The following is a 24,863-nucleotide window of genomic DNA, read 5'->3' as shown; positions in this document are numbered from 1 at the left end:
AAACCAATCAGCTACGGAGGGGGCGGCAACTCGGACTGTTGCTAGGGTATGTCCCTGATGACTTTTACTCCGTAGAGCCAATCAAATCCCACCTCATCGTCTTCAGCCTGCTCATAGGCTAATACATGCACGGAGAGCCCTCCCTTTGGCTTTTCTTATTGGCCAGAGGTCCGATCACTCACTTCCTCGAGTTTTAGTAAGGTGCTGTTGATAGTGTAGTTTGGAGTCACCAAGACTCAGAACTGAGAATAGCAGGCGCACATTCATCGCCCTGAAACAGTTTTTTAACTCTCCATTCCAATATTTCATGATTTGTATATTTGTGTAAATAGATTACTTCTATTTTTATAACGAGACAACAACAAGATGGAACTTAATTCTCTCTTAATTCTGCTGGAGGCTGCAGAGTACTTGGAAAGAAGAGACAGAGGTATTTCAAGCTAAACTGACAAGTTGACAGGATTTCCAGGCTTAATGATTTGTTTGTGAATGGAGCATTAGGACGGCAGCTGGCTTAACTTTATGTCAGATGTGAAGTTTTAACGTGTCCTGCCATAGTGCAGGTATGATGTCACTTTACAGACAATGGGACCAGGCGATGGGTGCAAACTGTACCTGGTAGCCTTAGCTATGTTATTACTAAGTGTGTCATGTATTTATAAACTGTGATCGCAGTGTTTTCTAATACAGGTCATGTGTTGTAGTATATACTCGGGAAACCACTTTGTTTCTGCATTAGCTCTTCGGGAATGAGTAAACAAGAGTGACATTGAAAATATGAGCCAGTATCGTAATGACATGTACTCATAAATGTCCATGTAGCATTCAATGTTTGAAATATAGAGCTTGCTGAAGGCTATACAGTGCTATATGTGTATAGGGGCGATTACATTTATGATCGATCACGTTTTGTTCCTCCTGAAATGACATTTAGGCTCTACAGCTATTTCATGTTTCACCATTTCCCTAAGCGCCTCATTGACAGCTTATTCGTTTTTTAATTCTTGCAGACGTCACAGTAAATTAACAATCTATTTTTGTTTTCTCTCAATAGAGGCAGAACACGGTTATGCGTCTGTTTTACCATACAGTAGCGACTTTTCCAGAAAGAAAACGAAAACCTCGCCTATTTCCAGAAAAACTCAGAACAATAGGTAAATATAAGTCCTGCTTTTTTATGTGTTCATTTGTTTGTGTTATGTGCAAGTTTAAGAAACACAAATAGTGGAGGAGAGCTGTTTTCATGCACACTGCCATCTTTCTGCTGCCTGGGCTGGGCTCTCTTGTTTTGGTCTCTCCCAATAAACACTGCCACGCGTACACTGTCAACTCTGCTGCTCCAACTCTCTCTCTGTTTCACACACACACACACACACACACTTAAAACCCTCCCCAAGCTGAGACAAAACACACCCGACATGCACATAACCTTTCGTTTCTGCACCCTGCCTCAAACGGCTATCGTGCTGTCACTGTGAAATGGCGTTTTTTTCATGTGGTTAGTGTGTTTGGTGTGTGTGTCTGATGTTAAATGAAAGTGGCCTTTACCAAAGGGGTCCCCTGTATGGAACCATGGCCCTCCACTTTCTCCACACACATACACACACAGAGTTCATGAAGACACCATAGATCGAGGCTTCTGATCAGACTATTGATTGCTCTCTCCTCAGGAGCTCACCCCTAGTTTGACCTCATTCACATGCTGTCACAGTCTGCATGCTAACACAGACGCTGCAGTGAGGCCAGAAAATGACACACAATTACATTACATAAGTAATTACATTTTAATTTCAGTTTCGGGTTCTGTCTTGCTCTGTGGCCCGGTGGCCTGCAGGTTAGATGGTCATCTAATCGTTAGCAGGTTAACATTTAAAAGGCCTGTTCAGTGGGAGGGCTGCTAATGTCACAGTTATTTTCTTGAAAAATTCAGTGTTTACCTATAAAATGTCAGAAAATAGGGGAAAATACCCAAATTAATTTCCAATCCCTTGTTGTATCTCTCCATCAATCCACCATAGTGGACCTTCACTGTGTTGGTCTAAAAAGAGGGTGCATATTGATTGGATCAATGTGGGACCCTCCCTTATCAGGAATCCCTTTCCTCTTGATGTCATATGACTCAAATTCACTTCTATGTCCAAGGCTACATGCAAATCAATTTTGGCAGGGATATTTGGCCAAGTGTGCAACAGCGAACTCTTTCATCTGGTAACTAATCACCTGATGATTTGTAGTAAATGTGTTGAACTTCTCCAGAAACATTTGCATGATGTGTCTGTCCAGTGTCATTCCCAAGAGTGCTTGCAAATCAAGATCTGAAAAAGCTCACAACATTTCCTGTTGACTAATATTAGTTTAGGGAAGCACAGCGAGCCCGATTTACGTCACTGCACGCACAGCATGTTGGCCCAGTGGTTCCACTATTGTAATTACAATATTTTAGACGTAGAGTTGTGTAGAGTTGAAAGTGATTTCTGTCACGAATGAGAATGTGTTCCCTTCCACATTCCTTAGATATGTCTTGAAGGTGGAGAAACAGCAATTATTAAGTATATATATGTGTGTGTGTGTGTGTGTGTGAGGGTGTGTATGGGGATGTGGCAGGTGGGTGCGGTGGCTAAAACAGACAACTACACACTGTGACAAACACCAGCCCACTAGACTTCATGCACCAGACTTATTCCCCTCCTTTTTCTTGGGACTGCACTGAGGGCAAATACGCCAATTCCCTTTATACTCCCATACCGTTTTTTTAAGCCTCAACAGGATGCTGGGGGTAGTGAAGTAAAAACATGTTTCATGTTTGAACTTCAACCATATATTCAGTTTAACAGAAGCTGGCTGTTACTTAAAAAGCACAATGCGTTGCTTTGTAGTACCAAAAACTGGTGTTATAGCGTTTGATGTCATAATCAAATGTGCAAATTAAAACCAAAAACATGTTTTGCAATGGTGCAAAATTCAGAGCATGTGGGGAAAAAACAGTAGGCAGTCTATTTCTGCACACAAAACGAAGAAACCCTGGTGGAGTTCTCTTCCTATTTTTCTTTTTTTTTTCTTACACTGTTGTTAAATCAAAACGCTGCTAAAACAAAAGAGGGAGACTTTATTTTTGAGAGTTTTTCTGCTTCACCTCTCTGTTACACTAAAAATTAAAAGTATAAATAGCACAGACGACAAGAAAAATCCTACTTAACTTCTTTTGCATCCTTGAATCCCTTCCTGTGAATGTGGGCAGTTTTACATCCCATAAAAAGAGTGATAGCTGGCTAATTTATAAGCCTTTGATCATCAGGGCCAAGTTCATGACGGCGGATCACAGAGTCGTTTGCATGCCACACCATTCTTTTACATAACATGTAAAGCTGGGTGTTAACCTGCTGTTATTACAGGTCTGTGTGCATTCTCTTCCTCTGCAGTCTTGCGTATGACTTCCTGGTCATGCCCTGTATTTTGACTGGCACGTTTTCCCAACTTGTGCAGGTTTGGCACAATTTCCTCCATGGTGGAAGAAAGCTCTGGGTCGGCCTTTTGGATCAGGTTATTAGCTGCAGTGCAACATCCCGTGCTCCTCTTGGCGTGATTTTGTGCAGACACCACGTTATCCCATTCTTTGAGTGGCATCGCCGCTCAGAAGCCTCAGCCTCTTCGGCACAGCTGTGGGAACCACTGCTTCGTGAACACAAGGGCTCTCAAACAGCGGAAAATCTGAAAAGGCTTGTTGTCAGTCCGGCCCTTTGTCGTTGCTGTTTTTGTTTTTATTGCTGCAGTATCCATGGTGGTCTCATGAAGAGAAGGCCTGTGTCAGATGGACCGCAGTGGCCTTGCTGCTCCCCGGCTGCACATCATGATAGGGGCTCTCCTCAGAATAGCCCACACGCTGAGGAATTCTGGAGCGTCTAGGCCTCCAGACTACTGAGTGTGTTTTTCATCCCATGTCCACGCTGCTTTTCAGCCAGCGCGCAACAACAACTGCAGTGTGTGCATGCTGTTTGTATGTGTGTGAGAGGCGGCGGGCGGGGTTGGTGTATGGGTGTTGTGCAGTGTCACCGATATGGCTCTCTCTCTCTGTCTCAGGGTAATTTTTGCCCTCTGACAGATGTCACACACACACACACACACACACACACACACAGGTCTATTTCCAGAATGTGTGATCAAGCCCTTGCATTGCTTGTTTGTGCCCTTAATTTGACTGCAAATCAGAATGAATGTGCAGCTGAAAAGGCTTGTTCTGGGGTATTATAATATTCTCTGTCTGTGGTTAAAACTTTGTTGCGCCACAACAGACAGAGAAAAAGAAGAATTGAGGCCGTTCTTTGATGCCTGACACATTTTTTTCCTAAGAATGTTTCTCAGATCTGCTGTTTCTTCCAAACATGTCTCACAATCAGATCAAAACATTTTCTAACCAGCCTCTCACCTTGGGATCATTCATTACATCACATTCTAACTTGTTATGTGATTTGTCAGTATTTTAGCGCTTGCTGCCCCGACTCATCCTTGTCTTTTTGTCCTTTCAGATCGTCGCACAACGAGCTGGAGAAACACAGGTAAGGTCACATCTGAGGCTCTTTGCCCCCCCCCATTCCCTCCAACACATCGCTCATGTTTGTCTGATTTGCACGCACGTCTTTGCCCAATACCCTTGACTTCCTAACATACCGAGCGAAGGGATGCTGGCTGCAGGTAAAACGTCAGACATTTTCCGCTCAGTCAAAAGAACCAGATCGGATAAGAGGTCATCTTCAAAGAGATCTAATCAATTCATTCCTCCTGTCTGAAAATGGACAATAAGCTGATTTCAAAGAGCACCTTCATGTTGATTAGATCTGTCTCCGTTTCATGGATGAAACGCGTTACCTTGTATGGAAAGGGAATCCTGTCAGTAATGTGATAATCCTGCCCAGACTGACGCTGTGAGCGGAGGCGGGGTGAATTCCGGGGGGGGGATTTGTTGCTTTTTTTTGCATCAAAGTCACCCAAAAGCTGATTCTTACAAAACTGCAGAGGATTTAGCAAACAGCTGCTGTGACTATCAGCATGTGAGCAGAGGCAGAGATGGGTGTGTTGGGCTGCACGTCACCCGCGTTAAGGGATTGGGGTTTGCCAATCACGTGTCTGTGGAAGTGAGTAATGGATGTGTGTAGAGCGAGAGAGAAACAAGTGCAGACATATTCTTCCCTGAGAGAGAGAGAGAGAGAGAGAGAGAGAGAGAGACTGAGGGCCCTGACCGATTACACTGCAGGTGTTGAGACACAACAGTTACCTCATGTCCGATGATGGGAGTGGTTGGTTACAAATGAAGTGACGTCCACTTAAACTGACAGAATGCCAGTAAAGTGTTCCATAATCAATTTACTCACTTCCCTTATCATCACTGCGGCCACAAGTTTCTAAAAAATCACTTTTACATCCAGTGCAGTGTCATGAACATGTGAGTTCTCCTATTTATTCACCGTTGTGTTGGCCATGATGTAAGCACTCTGACAAATAAATACTAAAAAAATACTTTAAATACTCTGCAAGTCACACTGCACTGTCCCTGGGTGATAAGTGATTCATTAGTTCCTATTTAAAAAGGGCTTTCCTGTTGTCATTTACTTTTATCCACGACTATTTGTACGGAAAGAATTTCAGCCTGCTTTGTAATGACAGGCCCTGCAGTGACGAGGAATCACTGTGAGCCATTGCAACAAAATGCATCCTGATTCAATCCCTGTCTGGACTTGCGGCCTCAAATTACATGGTCATTACTCCAACGTGCATTACAGGTGTTAACCTGTGACTTAAGGCTTTAGTATAATCATCTACAGTGCGTGTGTATGTAGTTTATTATACCTGCTATAATTGTGTAGCTAATACATAGTGCTGAAATTATTAATTGGACAGGTTGCCTACTGGAAAGTAATCGACAACAAGTCATTTATAAAGCAAAAATGCTAAAAATTTGCTAGTTTAAGAGGATTTTCTCACACATATTGGATATCTTTTGATTTTGGGCTATTGGTCGGACAAAACAAGCTCTTTAAGACATCTTACGCTCTTGGACAATAATCAAGAGAGTGATTGAGAGCAAATGCTACTGGAATTCCCAGTGTCCTCTGCTGATCTGTCTGTCTGTTGCTGACTCATAAGAAAACCAAAAGTGTCCAACTGTCCTGTTCAACCAGTTCAATGAGTGTGTGACCAGTTCGGAGCATCCTCCCAGAGCTTCAGCCCTGTCTAATCTTCGGTATCGCTCCCAAAAGCCCTCCCTCACGCCCTCAAACGCCCCTCCGGGGAGGTGCTACTGTTTGAGCCCTGACTCACGGTCTTTGTTTGGTCATGTGTCGGTGTTGACGCTGGTGCAGCACAGAGCCATCCTTGTGCTCAATGTTCACGTGGTAGACAAGGTGACTGATGAATGTCTGGATTAGATGCTGGAGGGCATTAAATGTATTGTGAATAGTGAATTAGTGGTTTATTAATGTTATCTAGCAAGCAGGGCTGACATGCAACTGGAATATCTTGATACCTGATGTTCTGTGGAAAAACCAAGATGAAGGTAGAATGTATTTCTACAAAGCCTATTTTTAAACCAAAGGAGCCAAAGTAAATAACAAAAACATCAACATCAAACATTCAGTACCATCTTTCAATACTTGACTTGACTTTTTGTGCTATTGACACATTTTGGTATGTATGGAAAAAATTATCCAAATCTGTCCATTTTAAGCCAGGGTCAGCATCTAATGTGACAGCTTTTTATTTTTTTTTTGTTTCGCCTAAATTTGTTGCTGTGGACAGCATCAGGCTCACTGGCTGCAGCTTAGTGATCTCATGCGTTCTAGGTGTCTCTGCCTTGGCAGCCGTTCAGGAGGCACCCTGCATATATTTGTGTCCCGTTATCAGAGTGAGACGTCTGGGTAGGTGCCAGCAGTGTCCCACAGGGTCGCCAACCCTTACACAACCTGCTTATCTGCTGCAACCTGAATGTCGCAGTGACAGCTCTGTATAGGCCATCTTGAGGGTGACTTTATTTCTTTCATCATTGCATTGGCGCAGGCCGGGCGCTGCAGAACATCAGCTTGACATTTCCGTGAAACCAAAAGCTACTGTGTGGTCGGCCTCCGCTGGCATTGCTTCCTTCCCATTTCTGACCTCAATAGCTCTTGATCATGGTTATGACGACTCGACCGTGCCGCAGGTTTCCTTTTCTAGAAAGGTTTTGTTTTCCCATGTATCACCTGTTTACAGGAAATCTAACTCCACTTGCGTAAGGCTGGGTATCTGGTGTGTTTGTGCTGCTTCCCTCAATTGCAAAAAGGATTTACAGCTCTATTTTTACCTCTCTAGATACGGACACCGCCCATGGCTGTCAGGTGCTCTTGGTTTCATTTCTGAGATCACTCAGAATGATGCTCCAAGTATTCTCTTACACTATATATCATACCGGAGATAATGAACAACAACTGTGTGCCACCTATTGATCCTAACTTTAAATTTATATGCGCTTCATGGACACAGGAGCAGGCACTCATTTTGTCACGGTCTAATCTTCTCTCTAATTAAATTTACTCTCGCTGTGTCTTCTACTCCCAGCTGTGATGAATGACTTATTTGGCTTTGAGAAACTCTTTCCCCCTGAGTAAAGCTCCTGTGTGTGTGTGTGTGTGTGTGTGTGTGTGTGTCTATGGGCTGGGCCGGGCAGCACCTCTCTCCGAGCAGTTTGAGTTATGGCAGTGTGTCAGTGGGAGGGAGAGCCGCCCACCGCCCTGTTACTTCACCTCATTGCCTTCTACTCTTTGTCTCCTTCGTTCTCCAGAGACCACATCTGTATTCTCTTTTTCTTTCTCCTCCTTATGCTGGCTCTCCTTTTTTCACCCCCTGAAAGTGTCAGCAGAAACCTGAAGTGGAAAGGAGGAGAAATCCAGGGCTCCCTTTTCACAGAGGGCCTTTATCACTCCTTACTGGTCCTCCTGCCAAAACTCATATGAGCCAATTGCTCTTCTTTTGAGGTGTACATCTTCTTTTGTGTCAGTGAGTTTATTTTGAAGGAGGCCAGGCTTTGATGGGCCTGTTAATCCTGTTAATCTGCATTTTAATGATTGTTAACTGCACAGCCATTGTGAATACAACAGAAGTTAAGTTCATATTATGCCCACATCCTGCTTTTTAACAGTTAAATGTCAAATGTTTGTCTCTTAACAAAGCCTTAAGTGTTAAGTCAGAATTCCTTTCAGTTTGGGTTGTAGTGTGGCATTCCCATGCTCACATGATTGCACGTGGCTTTTGTACTTAACTTCCTCAAATGTCCCACTGTCAGTTACATTCCTCGTGTGTGTGACGACCTGGAGTCATTAGCTACAAACCCACAGAAATATATGATGCACTGTACATGGTCTAATTATTAAGCCATGTAGTAATGTACAGCAACAAGTACTGTATATTTAATGTGAAATCAGTGAATGTTGACCTCACATTACTGTGTATTTCAGTGCCACATGGGTAAATGTAATTTTTTTATTGCGATGTAAATATATGTAGGACTGCAGCTAACGATTATTTTCATTATTGATTAATCTGCCAATTATTTTCTTGAGTAATTGTTTTGTTTGTTTAAGGTCCAGTTTGTATTTAGTGGCGTTCTAGCGGTGAGGTTGCAGATTTCAACCAACTGAATACCGCTTGCTTCACCCCTCCCCTCCCAAGCGTGTAGCAGAACCCACGGTGGCCGCGAAACTCGCGAAAAACACGAAAGGTCGTCTCTAGAGCCAGTGCTTGGTTCGAAATATGGCAGTGCAACATGGCGGACTCCGTGGAAGAGGACCCGCTCCCTCTGTAGATATAAAGGGCTCATTCTAAGGTAACGAAAACACAATTCCCATTTTCAGGTGATCATGCACTAATGAAACATCCTTATCAGAATCAGAAGAATCAGAAGGAGCTTTATTGCCAAGTAGTGTTTTATACATACGAGGAATTTGCTGTGGTGATAAGGTCACGTAGACAAACATACATTTGATATAAATAAATGTAGAAATATATAAATATGGAATGGAAGAACAACGTTGCAGATATATACATGTGCATTATTCTGGGTCTGTGCCGTGCAGAAGTAACGTAACAAAATGAATATTATATAATATATAATAATATAATATATTCCATTTCTGCCATATTCCAGATCCCCCTAAATGTTGCACACTGGACCTTTAAGTGTCAGAAAGTAGTGAAAAATATCCATCAAAATGTCCCAGAGCCCAAGCTCACTTTTTCAAATGGATTTTCAGTTCACTATCACATAAGACTTGCAGAAAGAAAATGCAGAAAATCCTCATAATTGAGAAGCTACAACTAGGGAGCGTTTGGCATTTTTTACTTGAAAACTTAAAATTACTTAAATGAGCGATAAACTAAATAGTTGACAATTAATATTTTGTCAATCGACTATTTGTTTCAGCTTTGAACTTATGTAGTAGTTTTTCAATCGAGACCCTTTTGTTAATAAAATAACCAGATTGGAAAAAAAATTAAGGTATTCAGACAAGGGATATCTTTGTTGGTTTTCAACATTTCAGACGGCTGAAACATTTCTGTCCTCTCCTGGTACATTTCATCTTTTGTTCCAGTAGTTTACTGAAGTCAGTGGAGAGTCTGGTTTGTAGCTGTTGTGGACTGTATGTGGACAAAGAATAAGAAACTGGCTACAGCTGGAGGTCAGCAGCAGAGGTCACATGTTGAATTTCTACACCCTGAGGTCACCGGGTGCTGAGAAGCTCTCCGGCTCACTGAGGTCATGATAGCAGAGCAGCTGCGTATACTGTATATCTGCGGACGAGAGTGAATTTGCTTAAGGGCTGTGGAGATATTTGAGTATTGTGAACACGACCGCGGTAGACCTACATTTTCGGTGAGAACGTTCCTGCTCCCTCTCAGGTGTCACCGCTGCAGGGAACACCATGTTTCTGTGTCAGTAAACTTGGGTCACAGCCGCAGAGCAGCTGATGCTTCAGGGTTGCACTTTAAAATGGTGCGTGCATAGCTTTGGGTTAGGTTTCAAGGCCAACGAAAGACATTTAAAGAAAGAAGTGAAAACGTGGAGAGCAGGGGAGGAAAGTGAGTTGAGTGAACCATTCACGGTTTGGTCCCGCAGGCCTGAGGAAGAGGAGGAATCGGGACATTCTTGAGCGTTGCCGAAAGGGAGGGACGGGAGGCAGCGCAGGACGTGGCTGCTTTGTGCGCTGTCGAGCAGCCAGCCTGAAATTCAGGTCAGCAGAGTATGCACACATACGCTGGAATGCAGAGTTAAGTAAGAGAGGCGGTTTGGGGGGGGGGAGTCTGTGGGTGGAAGGGGGTCACGAAACTAGCGGGACGAGTAGAAAGCTCTGCAGCCGCATCCACGTTTAGTGCTGATAATGTTTTTGGCAAGCAATCACAAGCTAATATTTGTTTGATGATGCATTGATAGAGTGGATTAGAGCTGAAGGCAGTTTGTAACTCTTTTGGCTTACGAACCCTAAAATGACTCCTCGGCACATGTGACTCAGTTGACCAATATACTGCAAGTCACAAGAAAAAAGCAAACAACTTGAGGAACAGATTTTTTTTTGTGGTAGAAATGTCTCCTTTTCCGTTTTGCTATCTCACAACCCCTCAGATTTATCTTGCGGCCTTTTATGTGGGCCCAGACCCTTTAAATTGGACCCCACCCCACTGTTCTAAAACCTCCTTTCAGAAGTAAACAGCCGCACTTTTGCAGTAAACATGGGAGCTGAAGTCGTGTCTCATGCCACCAGATTCCTGTGTGTTAAACATTGACAAGGATTCATTATAAAACCAGAGCTCCCCGTGTCAGGGGAATGTGTTTATTGAGCTTGCTGAACTTGTCTCTGCTAGTCCGTCCAACATTTGCAGATGTACTTTTCAATGCACGCAGCAGAAGGCAATTAATGTTCAGGTCTGTCATTTGACATTGTGTTGAAATGATTCAGAGATGCACAGGGAAACGCTTTCATTGGTCCGACCCCCCCATCTCTTTTTGCTCACACGCTCCCCTTTTTGAATTCTATTTGACATCTGTTTTTCTGTTAACACCAGTGTAAGCTGGCTGAGCTGAGGAAGGGATTTTGTAATGATCCACGCTTGCACAGGGGATTGTTTCAGTACAGGAAAAAAAATCAAATGAATCTAATTACCAGGCATTCCCTAGCACGCCCAGTGGAAATTCCAGTTTGTTTTGTGGAAATACTACTACAACACAGAGAACAACAAACTGCCTAATTCTGTAGTTTCCTGTTGTTTAATCACCAGTAAAGCACGCAGAGTTCATTCTTTAGAGTAATTCTACGAGTAGTGAAGTAAGCAGGCCCCTCCCTCTGCACCGCTGTTGTGATTGTTTGCTGCTTGCGTGTGAGAGCAGAGTCATGTGAGAACAAGCTCCATGTTCCTGCTGTCAGGACAACGTGCTTATGGGGGACTTGTTTTCTGTCTGCCTTGCCGTTGTCACTGCACACAGTGGGTGGGTGTGGCGTCCTCGATGACAGAAAACAAATACAGCCCAACCCAGACGATTGACCTTTCATATCAGCTGTGATAAAAGCCTCTCGTGTCTCCCTGCGTGTCTCTCACATCGCTGACGTGGGCAGCGTGGCCAACCACTCTGCAAGTTTCACACGAGCTGCTTCAGCGGCGTAATATTTTTCTACCCCGTTGTTTTTCAGAGACGGCACATCAGCTTTCTCTTAAATGTAAACATGTTCAGGCCAGGGCTGGATGAACAGTGAGACTGATGAATGGCTGCTGAAAGGCCCAGTGCGTGTGTGTGTGTTGTGTTTGTCGGCAGGCCCCTGGGCTGGGTTCCTCACCACCTCAATAATCCCTCCATCTGCCTTGTATTCCCTAGAAACCTGCCAGCCAGATGTGGAGCCACTCCACTGGCAACCCCAAATTCCACCACCCCAACATGATGATCCACACTCACGCAAACACAGCCCCAACTTTCACTGCACATAGCAGCGCTGTAAACACGGGAGCCAGACGAATAAAGGGTTTGTGTCGGAAAAACTTTAGAAAAACACTGATAAACCGATGCTTTGAATAATGTGTTTTGCTGCAAAAAACACTAGTGTTAGTTAGCGAATGGTTAAATTACCCAAACTGACTTCCTGGTTCAACTGACTTCCTGGTTCAACTAAACCCCTGTATTTGGAGGTAAAACTTAAAGTGAGCACTAAACTGTGTGTACAAATACAGCAGGTCAGACCTGTTTTACTGTTAAGAAAGATGGAAGATGATGAAAGATGAACTAAGAAAATAAGATCCAAATTTTAATGAGCTGGAATGATCCCTTAAGACCTTAAAAACACAGTTTAGATCCTCTTTATTTTGGAGACGTTGAATGGCAAATTTAATTGCGTTTTGAGATTAAATTATTGCACTCTTGTACCTGCTTAAAGCTGAGCAGGCCGGGCAGTGAATCCTTCATGCCGATGTCTTATGGGCTCAAAACAACACAAGAGGGCTCGTATCGCATTTTCTTTTCTTTAAAGCCAACAGGGAACAAACCGAGTCAGCCCTGGCAGTGAGAGGAAACATTGCCGCTGTGTTACTGATGACCTTTGACCTTCGTTTAGCAGATTCGGCTCTGTGCCAGACAAGCCACTCAGTCCTGTGTGTATGGGTTGAGGAATGCGCTGGGCTGCAGCAAGCTCATTAAGCAGTGCAGTGAGTGAGGGGTGAGGGCCCGTTGTTTGCACTGGCTTGCCTTCTCAGGCCCTGCAGCTCTTTGTGTGCAGATAGATCTGCGATCCCAGAGCTCTGGATGGTCCTGGGACCTCTTTGGTCCCAGCATACATAACTGTCCTTCATGATGCATCCATCAGACATACAAAGGCTACTGCAGATACACTGCTCGCCTTTGACTTGAGCAGCAAAACAAGATATTTCACAGTTGTTCTCCTTCCAAGGCCCAAAGTGTGAGCACATCCAGCAAGAAATACCTGGTCTGTACCCAGTAACCTTGGAGTGTAAGTCAGCAGTTTAAATAGCTTGTTCCAGTCTGAGCAGCATGCAGCCTTCTGAGCAAAAGTTCCTTTTTCCCCCCTCCTCTGCCCTTGCTTTGTTTTGTCGCTGATAGCAAAGGGAAGAGGTGTGGGAGGGGAGGTCGGAGATCAGACACAAATCATCCTGTGGTGCTTCTGCACGTGAGAATGGTCAGGTGGTCATTTCCCCGCAGACGTGACCTCCGAGCAAATCAAATGCAAGATTTACAATTAAATCCTCAGCTGCAGGGAAATTACTGGCTGGTTTTGTTTTTGTAGTTTCAGCAATTTTCAGTTTTATTAAAGTCACGAACACTTTTCAGTGCTAATACGTTGCTGTTACACCAAAATAATGCAGAGTATCACCTTTTCTCTTTATTTTGCTTTAGAAACAGTAACACTTTGAAATGAGAGGATTTCAATTTTAAAAACACATCATTATTGTGTCCATCATATATTGAAACCTTTACTTTTGGACTTGTTGACACACAAGCCAGAAATCAGCCTTAACTACAAAACCTTATGTGACACCACACCAACAGTCTCACACTGTGACGGTATTCATGACTGAAATATCAAAGACTATTCTATTTTCAACCCAGACAAATTGGAAAATTTTATGTGATTCAGAACCACGTGGGCCAGACTGCGAACTGTCTGCTCTTCAGGCCTTCACGTTCATCTGGTGCCACACTTTGCATGGATGTTTGTAACAATCTGATAAACACTGCATGACCAGGGCTTGGTTTAGAAACAACAAATGTGCGCGAGGGAGGGTCCTAACCTCGCTCCAAATCGGCTGTGCGCTCTTGAAAAGAAATAGCAAGTATGTCTTGCGAGGGGAGACCGTGTGCTGCTGGGAGGGAGCTGTCAGGGACACACTGCCCTGTTTAACCAGATCTTGTCTTTGCATCAGAAACACAAGGCTTTTCTTAGAAATAGTCACAATAAAGACAGAAGGGAGGTGTGTGTAGTATTCAATACATGGCTCAAGACAGAGGCTCAGCCCAAACCTTCTGAAACTTAAGTGACAAAAATGTTAAAGTTGGTCATTACCAACTATGAAAGAAAGAGCCTGTTTGATGTCAATTTAAAAGCAACAACGAGCAGCCGTTTAGTTTAGCTTAGCTAAGCATAAAGACTGAAAACAGGTAACGAATCACACCTCTAAAGCTCACTAATTAATTTGTTGTATGTTGTTTGTTTAATCTGTAAAAATCTAAGTTTAAGGAGGGACAGGAGAGGCTAGCTGTTTCCCCGCTTCCAGTTTTTGGGAAAAACTAAGCTAACCGGCTACTGACAGACAGCTTCATATTTAGGGTGTACCATACAGGTATGAGAGATGATATCAAACTTCTCATCTAACACTTCACACAGTTCATGTAAATAATAGTTCAAATCTTTATCAGAATAGGTCACAATTGGTAAAGCCATTTCTCTTAACTTAGAGAAAATTTAATACCAACATTTTTGCTGTTTTTTTTCTCTTTTCTATATTATGTATAATCTCTTCATTGTTCCCAAGATACATTACAGAACAATTGTAACAAACAAATATTCCATAAAAAATTATTGTTCTTTTATGCAGGTCCAGAAACATTGTTTGCCTTTAGGTCATTAAGGTGGCAAGTTGTCTGCTTTTGATTTAGGGTGTAGCGAAAAGAAATGGTATTTCTGAAGGCTTGAATACCAAACAGTGCAGACATTCATTTTATTTTCATGTGGTAAAAGCAATGGTGAAAGTGCATCTGTGCACATTTCCATCCTCTGCATGCCAGGTAAAATATGTGGTGGGCATATAGGTGGGGCTTGTAATGAATAAGTCAGTAAAAACAAGAGTTTTCTTTTGGGGGGGTAGCAGTCAGGCAGAGTATTCAGGGAACGCCTTGTTTTTGTTTTTCATTACAAGAGAGGGAGAGAAGGAGGAGTGGGATGCAAGATGGTTGCCCATTGGCTCAAGTTACCCTTTGGATGATGTGTATGTAGCGCTGCCCTGTGCAGCTGAGCACACTGCACTGAAAGAAGCCTTTTTTTTAAACCCAAGAGAAAGTCATCCACTAGCTCGGACCCCGCTCCCTTCCAAAAAAACACTCGCCCCCCCCCCCTCTGCTGCAGACCCCAGCTCCTTCCTGCCCGCTTCCCCTGGCTGCAGCCCAAGTGCTTAATGTGGCTCGACTGGGACAGGTTGGAGACGGGCCCCCACCTCTACCCTCAGAAGACACTTGTTTTCCAGTGGGATGAGGGTGTATTGGTGTTGGCAGGGTGGAGCAGAGGAGAGGAGGGGTTCAACTGGTGGGGGGAATTGGCCCCTGGGAGAGGAGGAAATAAAAGAACGAGAGCACTTTCACACGCCCTGTTTTTGGAAACGCCTGCATGCACCTGTAGATAGGTAGAGATGGTTTAAAGGGCACATATATACATTAAAATCCGGTGCATATTTTTTATAGCTACAAACAAATCCCTAGAAATGTAAGATGCAACTATCACTTAGGATTTTGGATTATGTTATGTTTGGCCGTCTCTGGCTGACCTCTAAATGAGACAGATGGGGGTAGTGAGAGGGTCTTACTTTATGTGAATAACACAGGCGACGCCCTTCCTGAAAAAGAAACAGGGAAAGGCCTGTGTGTGTGTGTGTGTAAAGAGTGTGTTCTTGTGTACTAGCTGTGTTCTACCGTGTGTGGGGCTCTGCAGCCGGCCCTAGAGAGCTTCATTTCTCCGATTAGGTTTATTGTGGTTGCAGCGATGGCCAGTGGAGACCTTGCATTGTTGGAGTTTGTTTACCATTCAGACAGAGTTAGCCAAAGGAACGAGAGAAAAGGGGGAAGGCTAGCTCAGAACAAAGAAACGGTTCATGGACAAGCTTGACTAATGGACGATTGAAAGGCCTTTATGAACAATTTTGAATGCACCAAGGACAGACAGGACAGGAGGTAATCTGCTGATAAAAATGTGAATAAAAGCAGTCAATTGAAATAACATTAAAAAAAATCTATGCATCCAGTACATCCGTCCAGTCGGTGTCCACACAGAGATTAACTTTGCCTTCTTGTCAGTATCACTGAAACAAATGTCCAAATGGTAAATCAAGTGAGCTGTTTACTTGTGGATTCAGGGTTGTCGTCCTGCAGGGCTTTGGCAGGGAAGCAGGGCCACAGTTTGTGTCTTCAGTTCAACCAACAGAGTGACGAGAACAGATAACCTCGAACAGAGAAACTCGTCAATGGCAGTCTAGCCACGTTTTACGGACTCTCCCTCAGTTTTAGGGTATAGCAGGGTTTTCATTTGGTCAATCAATCACACGATTTAGTAAAAGTGAAATAGACAGCAGAGATGGACAGTGGTAATGCACCACTACACAGTGCACAGCTAAATTGAGGTCAGTATGTTGCACTGAGGCATTCTGCATATACATTAGTAACAGTGAGTAGTCGCAATTGTGCAGTGCAAGGATGTTTTTGTGAATACACAACCAAACTTAACACATTTTGTCACAGAGGCAGGCAAAAACCCAAAAAACAGTTACATAAATATACTTTTTCTAAAAACAGAAAAGTCTCGAAGCCAAGGGCCTGTTTGTCTCTTTGAATGTGTGTCACATGTGGGTGGGCAGTGAAAACACATCTTATTGATGAGGAACGATGTAAATGTTGTGGTACTTACATGAGCACTGGCTGTATGATAAGAAATCTATAATGATAAATGACCAGACTTTCCCTCCATGATTCTAAAAATAGTTAAATATTGTGTAGCTATATCAGTGTATGACATTTACGTTCTCATTCTGGCATACTTTTTATGGATTAATGAGTTATTCCAGATTACTGGACTGGACTTTGGGAACATTGGTTGGTTGAATATCTGGTTACACGTCGTTGGTTGGTGTAGCTATTCTCAGCTTAATTACATGGGATTCAGACTATTTATTGGAAACGCCAATATAATAATTGAATTTAGATCGGCATTTGGTTTGCCATTATCGGTAAAAGCTCTTACATGAACTGTTCCTGCTTGTTGTTGTGAATGAGGGTGTTTGCATTGCAGATAGACGAGGATGTGATTCCTCACGGGGGACTTGAAAGTGTTTTGCTGGAGCCTCAAGCTCAACCATCTGAACATGTAACTTCTCACAGTCAAGCCCAGAGTCACAACTGAAACCAAACCTGCAGAGCACCAACCCTGATCTCGTAGTATTCAGTCGCCATTCTCACCGCTTTAGTACATGTTTCTCCAGCACAAAAAAAGAACATGACAGTCATACAGGAAGCACAGCGTTTCTGCCCTTCAGGGATGGGCGAATATGCTCTTATCGGTCGGTTTGTGTAGGTGCCTTCTCACTTTTCTGCTGGTGGATGTCTGCTGACTCACCCTGTGCTTGTGTTTGCAGACGTGCCAAACTACGGCTGTACTTGGAGCAGCTGAAGAAGCTGGTGCCTTTAGGTCCAGACAGCACGAGACACACCACACTGAGCTTGCTGAAAAGGGCCAAGATGCACATCAAGGTACTAAAATAAAACAAACATACATGCCATGTTCACATGACTGATGTTTCTCTTTTCATCTGCTTGATAAGTTAGCCTTTCAGAGCTATCATTTAAGTTGTTTGAGAGATCACTGATGACGATTTTGATTATTGTTTGTTATTTATCGAGCAAAAATGCCAAACATTTGCTGACTCCACCTTATCAGATCTTGTTTTCATTGTACATGAAATATCTTTGGTTTCCTAACTGTTCGTCAGACAAAACCAGCAGTTTAAAGAGGTCGCGATGGGCCCTGGTAAATCATGAATGACATGTTTAAACATTTGATTAATCAAAAAATTATCAAGGGTCCAACTAATTGTGAGTTGCAGCTCTGGTGTGGAGGAGACCAAGCTGAACGTCTCCTATGAAAGCCCAGTTTGTCTTCTTCTTGAGCTTCACGAGCACCAAACTCTTGCTCCACTTCTCCTGTTTCTTTTAGCTGTTTGCTTTTCTTCCATGCCTACTTTAAGTACTATATTGTTTTCTAATCTTTCAATCACCACAGTTCAAGTACTCCCAAGACTGAAAGGAAACACAAAATGAGTCAACAAAGTTGAACATACAGGACATTTGGTGGCTGATCTTTAGATACATGAAATGGAGATAATTGGATGTTAGGTTTGTTTAGAGCCAACTCCTCCATCCGTGGTTCATTAACTCGTGCAGCTCACACACACACCATGTAAGATACTTTTCAGAACGGTTTAGGACATGCTGTGCTGATTTTGCTGCTTACAAGCAGCAACAGTGTGGTTGATGGAAAATCCAGACGTAGCGAGTTTTAACCCTTCATTTCCTGTTTACCATGCACGTCCTCTCTGCTCAGACGAATTCCGCTAATTCTCGTCACTTGTGTTCTCGCATCACAGAGGGGCCACATATGTTTTAGACTTTGCTTTGATTCACCACTGAAAACTTTCATATGCAAATGAATGCAAAATCGAATCCCACGTTGAGTCAAATTATTTTACAAGAGTTTATGTTTATTTTTACTTTCTAACCTAAAAACCTCACACAGTCACTTGGCCACTTCCTTATTTCATGATGAATACTCTCCTTTGTAACTTTGGTGGAGGTCTGATTGGCAGGAGATGATAAGAAGAAAAACAGCATCTGCATAGTCAAGCAATATCAAGCTTAATAATTAATTAAAAATAATTATAAAAGCAAGTTATTGAATAGAGTTAAAAAGATTTTTTTACTTTCTTTTCTTTTATTACATAGTATGTGGTGGGCTGGAAATCTTAATTTAAATGTGGTATTATTGTGTGCCTTTTATACAGAGCCCCCAAAAGGTCACAATGGGATTGTTTTTGTCTGAACTACTTTTCTGCGCCCTCACAATAAGTTTTGGTTTCCTATTTCAAAGGTAACACAAAACATATTGCGAGGGAAAGAAAAAATATCCCAGAAAGAAATGTGACCTTTCGAAGGAACCATACATTGTTTCAACGGTACGAAAAAAAAAGAAAACGAAAAGATTACAGCTATACAGTTTTCACAGTACTCAAAGATGGGGATGGGTCCGGCGAACATTATCGTTGATTCTTGGCATTTATGTGTGTCTCTGCAGAAGCTGGAGGAGCAGGACAGAAAGGCTTTAAACGTGAAAGAGCAGCTGCAGAGAGAGCACCGCTACCTCAAACGCCGCCTGGAGCAACTTTCTGTGTCCGGATCAGTTGAGCGCATCCGCACTGACAGCATGGGCTCGACCATCTCCACCGACTCCGAGCAAGGTACATTGGCTTAACAACTTTATAGAGTGGGTAGAAACGTGCGTGCCATATTGTGAAATGCTTTAACTGAAAACGTACATGTCACTCAGAACTTTTCTCAATTGACAATGTGCAGCTCTAGTGCAACGTGTGGGCAGTCCTGGGCATTGTTGTGGTCAGGGCTTTATGTAACTATGACATGTAAGTCACCTCCACATTTGATGCAAATCAATAACAACCCGGTATAGCTCTGGCTGAGGCTGATACATACACTGTACACCCTGAAGCTATAACAATAACTGCTCACAACACCACCATTAGCCCTTTCATCTACATGTGAACCCAGTCAGAGCTACTTTGGCTGTCTGTATTCGTCTCGCTGTCCACTGATGAACTCTGAGCCTCAATGTGGTCCAAGTGAAAAGCCACTCGATGATTAGCCCTGGCCTTGTTTGCAGTCGAGCCCCGGGGTCAAGGGTTAACAAGAAATCTAGGTCTCCTCTTTAGCTACTGATGGTGGGAGATTCCATGTAAAGTGTTCTTCTGTGTGCTGGTGCCAGTTGTAGCAGCTCTACAGCTTTGTCACGTTTCATCTGTCAAAAAAAAGTCGTTGAAATGAGGGGGCCGCTCAGAACAGCTATAAACACTTTTGCCCTTGTCGATGTGGTCGGACAACATGCCGTGTGAACTTCTTTTTTTAAAGGGGCCAATCTGCTGTGTCACCAGCGTCAGAGACTCCCCTGAAATGCTTAGTTTGGACGGTTACAGTATGTTTACTAATCCTGGATGAGGTAAACACACATGCAGTTGTTTATCAATGGATGGGGATTAGCTGTGGGAGCACAAAGATCTGCCTGTTTGCCCAGAGTTAATGGCTGTCTAAATCCGGGTTTAATCCACACGTGCAGCAGGCTCCCTAATAAATATGCCCACAGTTGGGTGTTTTTTTAAACAGTACTGAAAATAACCCGGTGTGTTTTCTCTTTTCGTGCAGAGGTGGACATTGAGGGCGTGGAGTTCACTCCTGTAGAGGCGGACAGCGTGGACAGTATCAGCGACGGCGAGGAGGAAGACCACTACAGCCTCCAGAGCAGCTCCAGCGACACCAGCTACACAGCCACACATTCCCACAGACTGCAGCCGCACCACTGTTAAGACACCATGCGGCCATCCATTTCCCAACCAGCTTCCTCCAACATGCTTCCTTTCCCTCCCCGACCATTCGCGATCATCAACGCCGCCCACTACCTTCATCAGACCAGACAGCAGCGGTACACCCTGAACCTGTTCCTTCTTTTCCTGGCCCTGGCTCTCCAGGAAGCACATGAGGCTGAAATGCCACTCCAGCCTTCCTGACCCCCCTGACCACTGACCCTACCTCACCCTACTGTATCCTGCCTGAACCTGCCCCTCCTGACACGCCCTGCCCTCCCACTGCCCTCACAACCCCTACCTAGTGTTGCCGCAGGCTAAGAGAGAACAGCGCAGTGTGGTGTGGTGGACAGCTTTGACTTGTTAATCAGAATTTTGTGAAGTGCGTGTTTGTGCGGTGTGTGTGAGAGACCAAGCCAGGAAGTTTAAGAGAGGTCAAAAACAAAATATAAGCTTCACGTCATCTCCATGGCCATAACACACAGGCAAGGCGTTGCACTAAGTTTGTGATGTAAAAGGTAAAGACCTTCTCTTTGTTCTGCAATATATGCAATAGAGGGACCTCGAAAGTTATTTACAACATACAGTATCTTCCCTTGACACGTTAAGACTTAGAGGAATAGCTATTGCAGTTCCTTGAAACATTTGACTGCTGAAAAAAGGTCAAAGATTAAAGGAATAGTTTGACATTTTGGGAAAAATAAACAGACATGAGTGGCATAGATCTTCGGATTCCAACTTCCCCAAGCTATTCTTTTAATTGGTCCACTTTTTTTATGTGCAGCAGTGCTTCTGCAACTGCGTGACCTACAATGGGACTTTTTCAGTGGCTACTATCATTACTAAATGTGGCCGATCTTTGGCCAAAAACAAATGAAAAAGTTACAGAGCTGTAGCAGAGAAGAAAGAATGTATATAAATGTACAGTTACTATCCAAACCGTCAAGTCTCCCTCTGGTTGGGTTGCCTAACCACTACTCCACACTACTGACCACTACACTATACCACCCTATGGTGTGGATGGACTACTATGTCGAATAAAAAAAAAAAGGAGTTGCCTCAGAACTAAAACTCTATTACTTAAAGATTGAATAAAATCTTGTGTTTCCTCAGTAGCGAATTGATGTAGCAATAAATACAAGAGGGCTTCCTCTGAGTATTTAAATGATTCTGGTGGAGCATGAGGTGTCACGGGAGACTTTTCTTTTTCCTTTTTACCCTGTAGATGGCAAGTGGGTGCTTACGGAGAGCAGACCTGCAGAAAAAGGGGCAGTTCTCCTTTTTCTGTTTCACTAATGGATCCTTCTTTCTGCTCACGGTGCCATTCACCCAGAATTTTAATTTCTCTACAGCTCTGCTACTTTTTCAAGCAGTGTTCATGCGTGTGTGGATTGTTTTTGTTCTGATTACCAAGTCAAAGCTGCATATGTGGAGAAAAAAATATTAAAAAGGAGGGAAAAAAAGAAGAAAAAAAGAAAAAGAAAAAAAAGGGCCAGCTCTAAAGATTGGTTCTCTATAGAGGCGTTCATTTTAGCTAATTTAGCAAAATAATTACATTTACCTTCTTTCTACTCTGTTGCTTTTTTTCCTGGAGGTTCTAGGCACTGCTGAAGACCGGTGCAGAAGAAATTTCTTCTCTAACCTGTCTGTAACTTATGCACAATAGTCACTATTGACGGAGGAGGCGCTTCTGTCGCTCTCTGACTATTTAATAATCATTAGGCCTCAGTCTATGGCAGTCCTTAGAGCTTGGCGTCCCAACACTTACAAAAATGAGGGCCGGCCCACCGTGGCAGGTCTGACCAAAAAAATTTTAAACTACGAAAGACTCAACGAAAAAAAAACTTGCATACAAAAGAAGCTGTGTCACAAAAAGTGATATTAGTCAGTGTAGTCTATATTTCTTGTATTAAATTTTGTATTATATTTTCCTAAATGTTCTCTTGTAATGAAAAGACAAAAAAAGAGTAAGTATATACAGATATATATAGAGAGAGACATATGAAAGACAGACAGACACGAGGCCAGGCTTGTTGTAGGGAGAGTGGGGGCAGGGGAGCTGATACACTGGCCCCTCTCCCTTTGAGTTACTCTCCTGCTGTCATTCTGTGCCTTGGTGAGCCTTCGACTTCCCTTCTCCTCCTCCTCTTCATCCCATCTCCTCACCCTCGGCCCCTACTCAGGTCACACTCCCCTCCCTCTTCTTGTCCTCTGGCCGGGCTGAAAGCTTTGATTTCAACCCTTACCATGCCAAAACACTTCCATGAGCAAGGGGCACTTGAAGAAAAGACCTCATTTTAAATAAAAAAAAACAAAAACAAACAACAAACAACAAACAACCCCAGCCCCTTTGGTCTCTACTGAGAAGCCGCTGATGTTGTACACCCTGTCGAGGCACTCCCCACCCTCTTGACGCCAGTGCCGCCTCTGTCACAGAAAAATTTAAAGAAAAACCACACACTGGTAAACTCCCATGGCAGCTTCCAGTCACCCCGAATGGTCACCAATGGGGTTCAAAACTTCTGGGCTTGAAGCGTGTTTTTCTTTTTTGTTGTTGTCATTTTACTATTATTAAATGTTGACTATGTGTTTGTTCAGTGGGAGTCACTGGGAGAGGAGCGATAAAAGAATAATCCAATCGATGGCAGCTTAAGGTGTTATCCTCTGCACTCCCAGTGGTCTGTCCCGAAAATAGTGTTATTTGATCAGGGGACCTCGAGACACAGCAATATTACCATCTCGTGCTTTCTGAGGGAGGGTGGGGTGGGCAGGGTTTTTAACACAAGCAGGTGGTTTTGCTTTTGACTCTGTGGTGCATTTTTTTGGTGACCAATTCTATATTTTGTTTTAATGAATTTTACCTCCTATCTGCACTCTCTCCATACACTGCAGGAGGGCAAAAACAAACAATTAACAAGAGGTTTAAAAAAAAACAAAAGGTTTTTGGAAAGAGCTGTTTTTATTCTACTTGTCATTGCGAGTTTACATTCATGTCAAAAGAATTTGTACATGACTGTTGGTAGCAAAAATGTTCTTCAGCTTTCTGGTCAAATGAACAACTTAGACACCATGTTAATGGCATAAAGTTATTCTCTTGCACAGAACCTCCCTGTAGAAGAGTGACAGATAAAAACACGGTGAATGGGATGAGTTTAGGGCCAGATATGAGATTATAATTTTTCAGTGGCGTCATTGAAAAATATACATAGCACACACTCAGAGTGAGTGGTTTTTGAGCAGTTGACTGGTTTGGTAACATTTTGTCTGAATGCTGGATGGACAGTGTTTATGGAAATTCTTTTAATGATGTGCCTTGGAAAAAGTTATTTTCAAAAAAACAAAACAAAAAAACAAGCAGAGATTGTACCATTTAATGAAGACTGTTATATCGGTCACAGTTATTTTTAACCCCTTGGCGGCTTTAGAGCAAGTATAGACAAGGTTTGATATTTGCTTTCATGTTTCTGTTGCACAGAGATTTGTCAGTGTGTTTGGTTTTCTGAGAGCACACAAGTAATAGGGAGAAGTCAGCGGGGGGGGGGGGGGGATCAGGGTGAACCACAGACTGAGGACAGTCACACAGAGCGGGGTCAAGGCAGAGAAGATGAAATTAGAAACGCAGAAGAAAGACACCAACCTGTGCCAGAGACTGCTGAGTAATGGTGCTTGTACAAATCAACACAAGGACTTCCATGAAATATTATTCCTGCCAAATAAATGGTCACTTTTAAACCTTCCGTGCTGAATGATTAGTAAAAGTCCCTTTATGTAATTTCAGATAAATAGCTTTAACTACTTGTAACCTTTAGGTCAACATCCCGCTTTCCAGACCCCAGCCTTTTAACTCTTGTCTCCTTATTTTGCATCTTGATGCATCTGGTGACCCTCTACACAGTGCTCTAAGATGGGTGTCACACCAGCATTATGGTTCATCTCTTGTACCCACAAGAACCTAGAGGCTGTGGAGGAGGGCGGGCTCGCTGGGATTTAGTTGAGATGGAGGACGGTGGGGACTTTGTTTGGGCTGACAACTGTGCAGAGTAGGGAGAGTTCTGTGCCAGAGACCTGTGAATATGTTCCTTTTTAGCGAATGTGTAATATGCATTCAGAAGATGTTATATAAGTTCCTTTTTTTTGTGTGAGTGTGTGTACACGAGTACCTGGTGCTGGCTACATTTGAGCAAACACTTGAAGGTATAGTGTATTCTCTCATTGTAATATAATTAAAATGTTTTATACATAAAGTTGCCGCAGCCTTGTTACTGCCTGTTAAATGATGTATGATACACTGTGCGGATTTACACACCGCTTATTGTGGGGGAAATGGAGCCTTGTGACAACCTTCAACTGAACAAAGCAGCAGGAATATGCAGATAAAGGTGTTCAAATGTTACAGGGCTTCCTGTTTGGTTTGTGCAGCTGTGAAACTGATCTGCAGTTTGGAA

The 24,863-nt window shown here is 43.1% G+C and overlaps 1 protein-coding gene across 1 annotated transcript; it reads left to right on the top strand.

The window, feature by feature from the left end:
- Positions 1-212: 212 nt before the first annotated feature.
- Positions 213-24,811, top strand: mxd4 (MAX dimerization protein 4). The gene is made up of 6 exons (XM_038713284.1): positions 213-430; positions 1,055-1,154; positions 4,524-4,553; positions 17,413-17,527; positions 19,125-19,287; positions 20,261-24,811. The coding sequence occupies exons 1-6, from the start codon at positions 367-369 to the stop codon at positions 20,419-20,421; spliced, it is 633 nt and encodes a 210-aa protein (XP_038569212.1). The 5' UTR covers positions 213-366; the 3' UTR covers positions 20,422-24,811.
- The last annotated feature ends 52 nt before the right edge of the window (positions 24,812-24,863 follow it).

This window comes from Micropterus salmoides, unplaced genomic scaffold, assembly GCF_014851395.1.
Source record: "Micropterus salmoides isolate LMB-PRFRI ecotype aquatic unplaced genomic scaffold, ASM1485139v1 Ms_hic_scaffold_12, whole genome shotgun sequence".
In the NCBI taxonomy this organism is placed as follows: Eukaryota; Metazoa; Chordata; class Actinopteri; order Centrarchiformes; family Centrarchidae; genus Micropterus; species Micropterus salmoides.
This window is presented reverse-complemented; position numbering and strand designations above follow the sequence as displayed.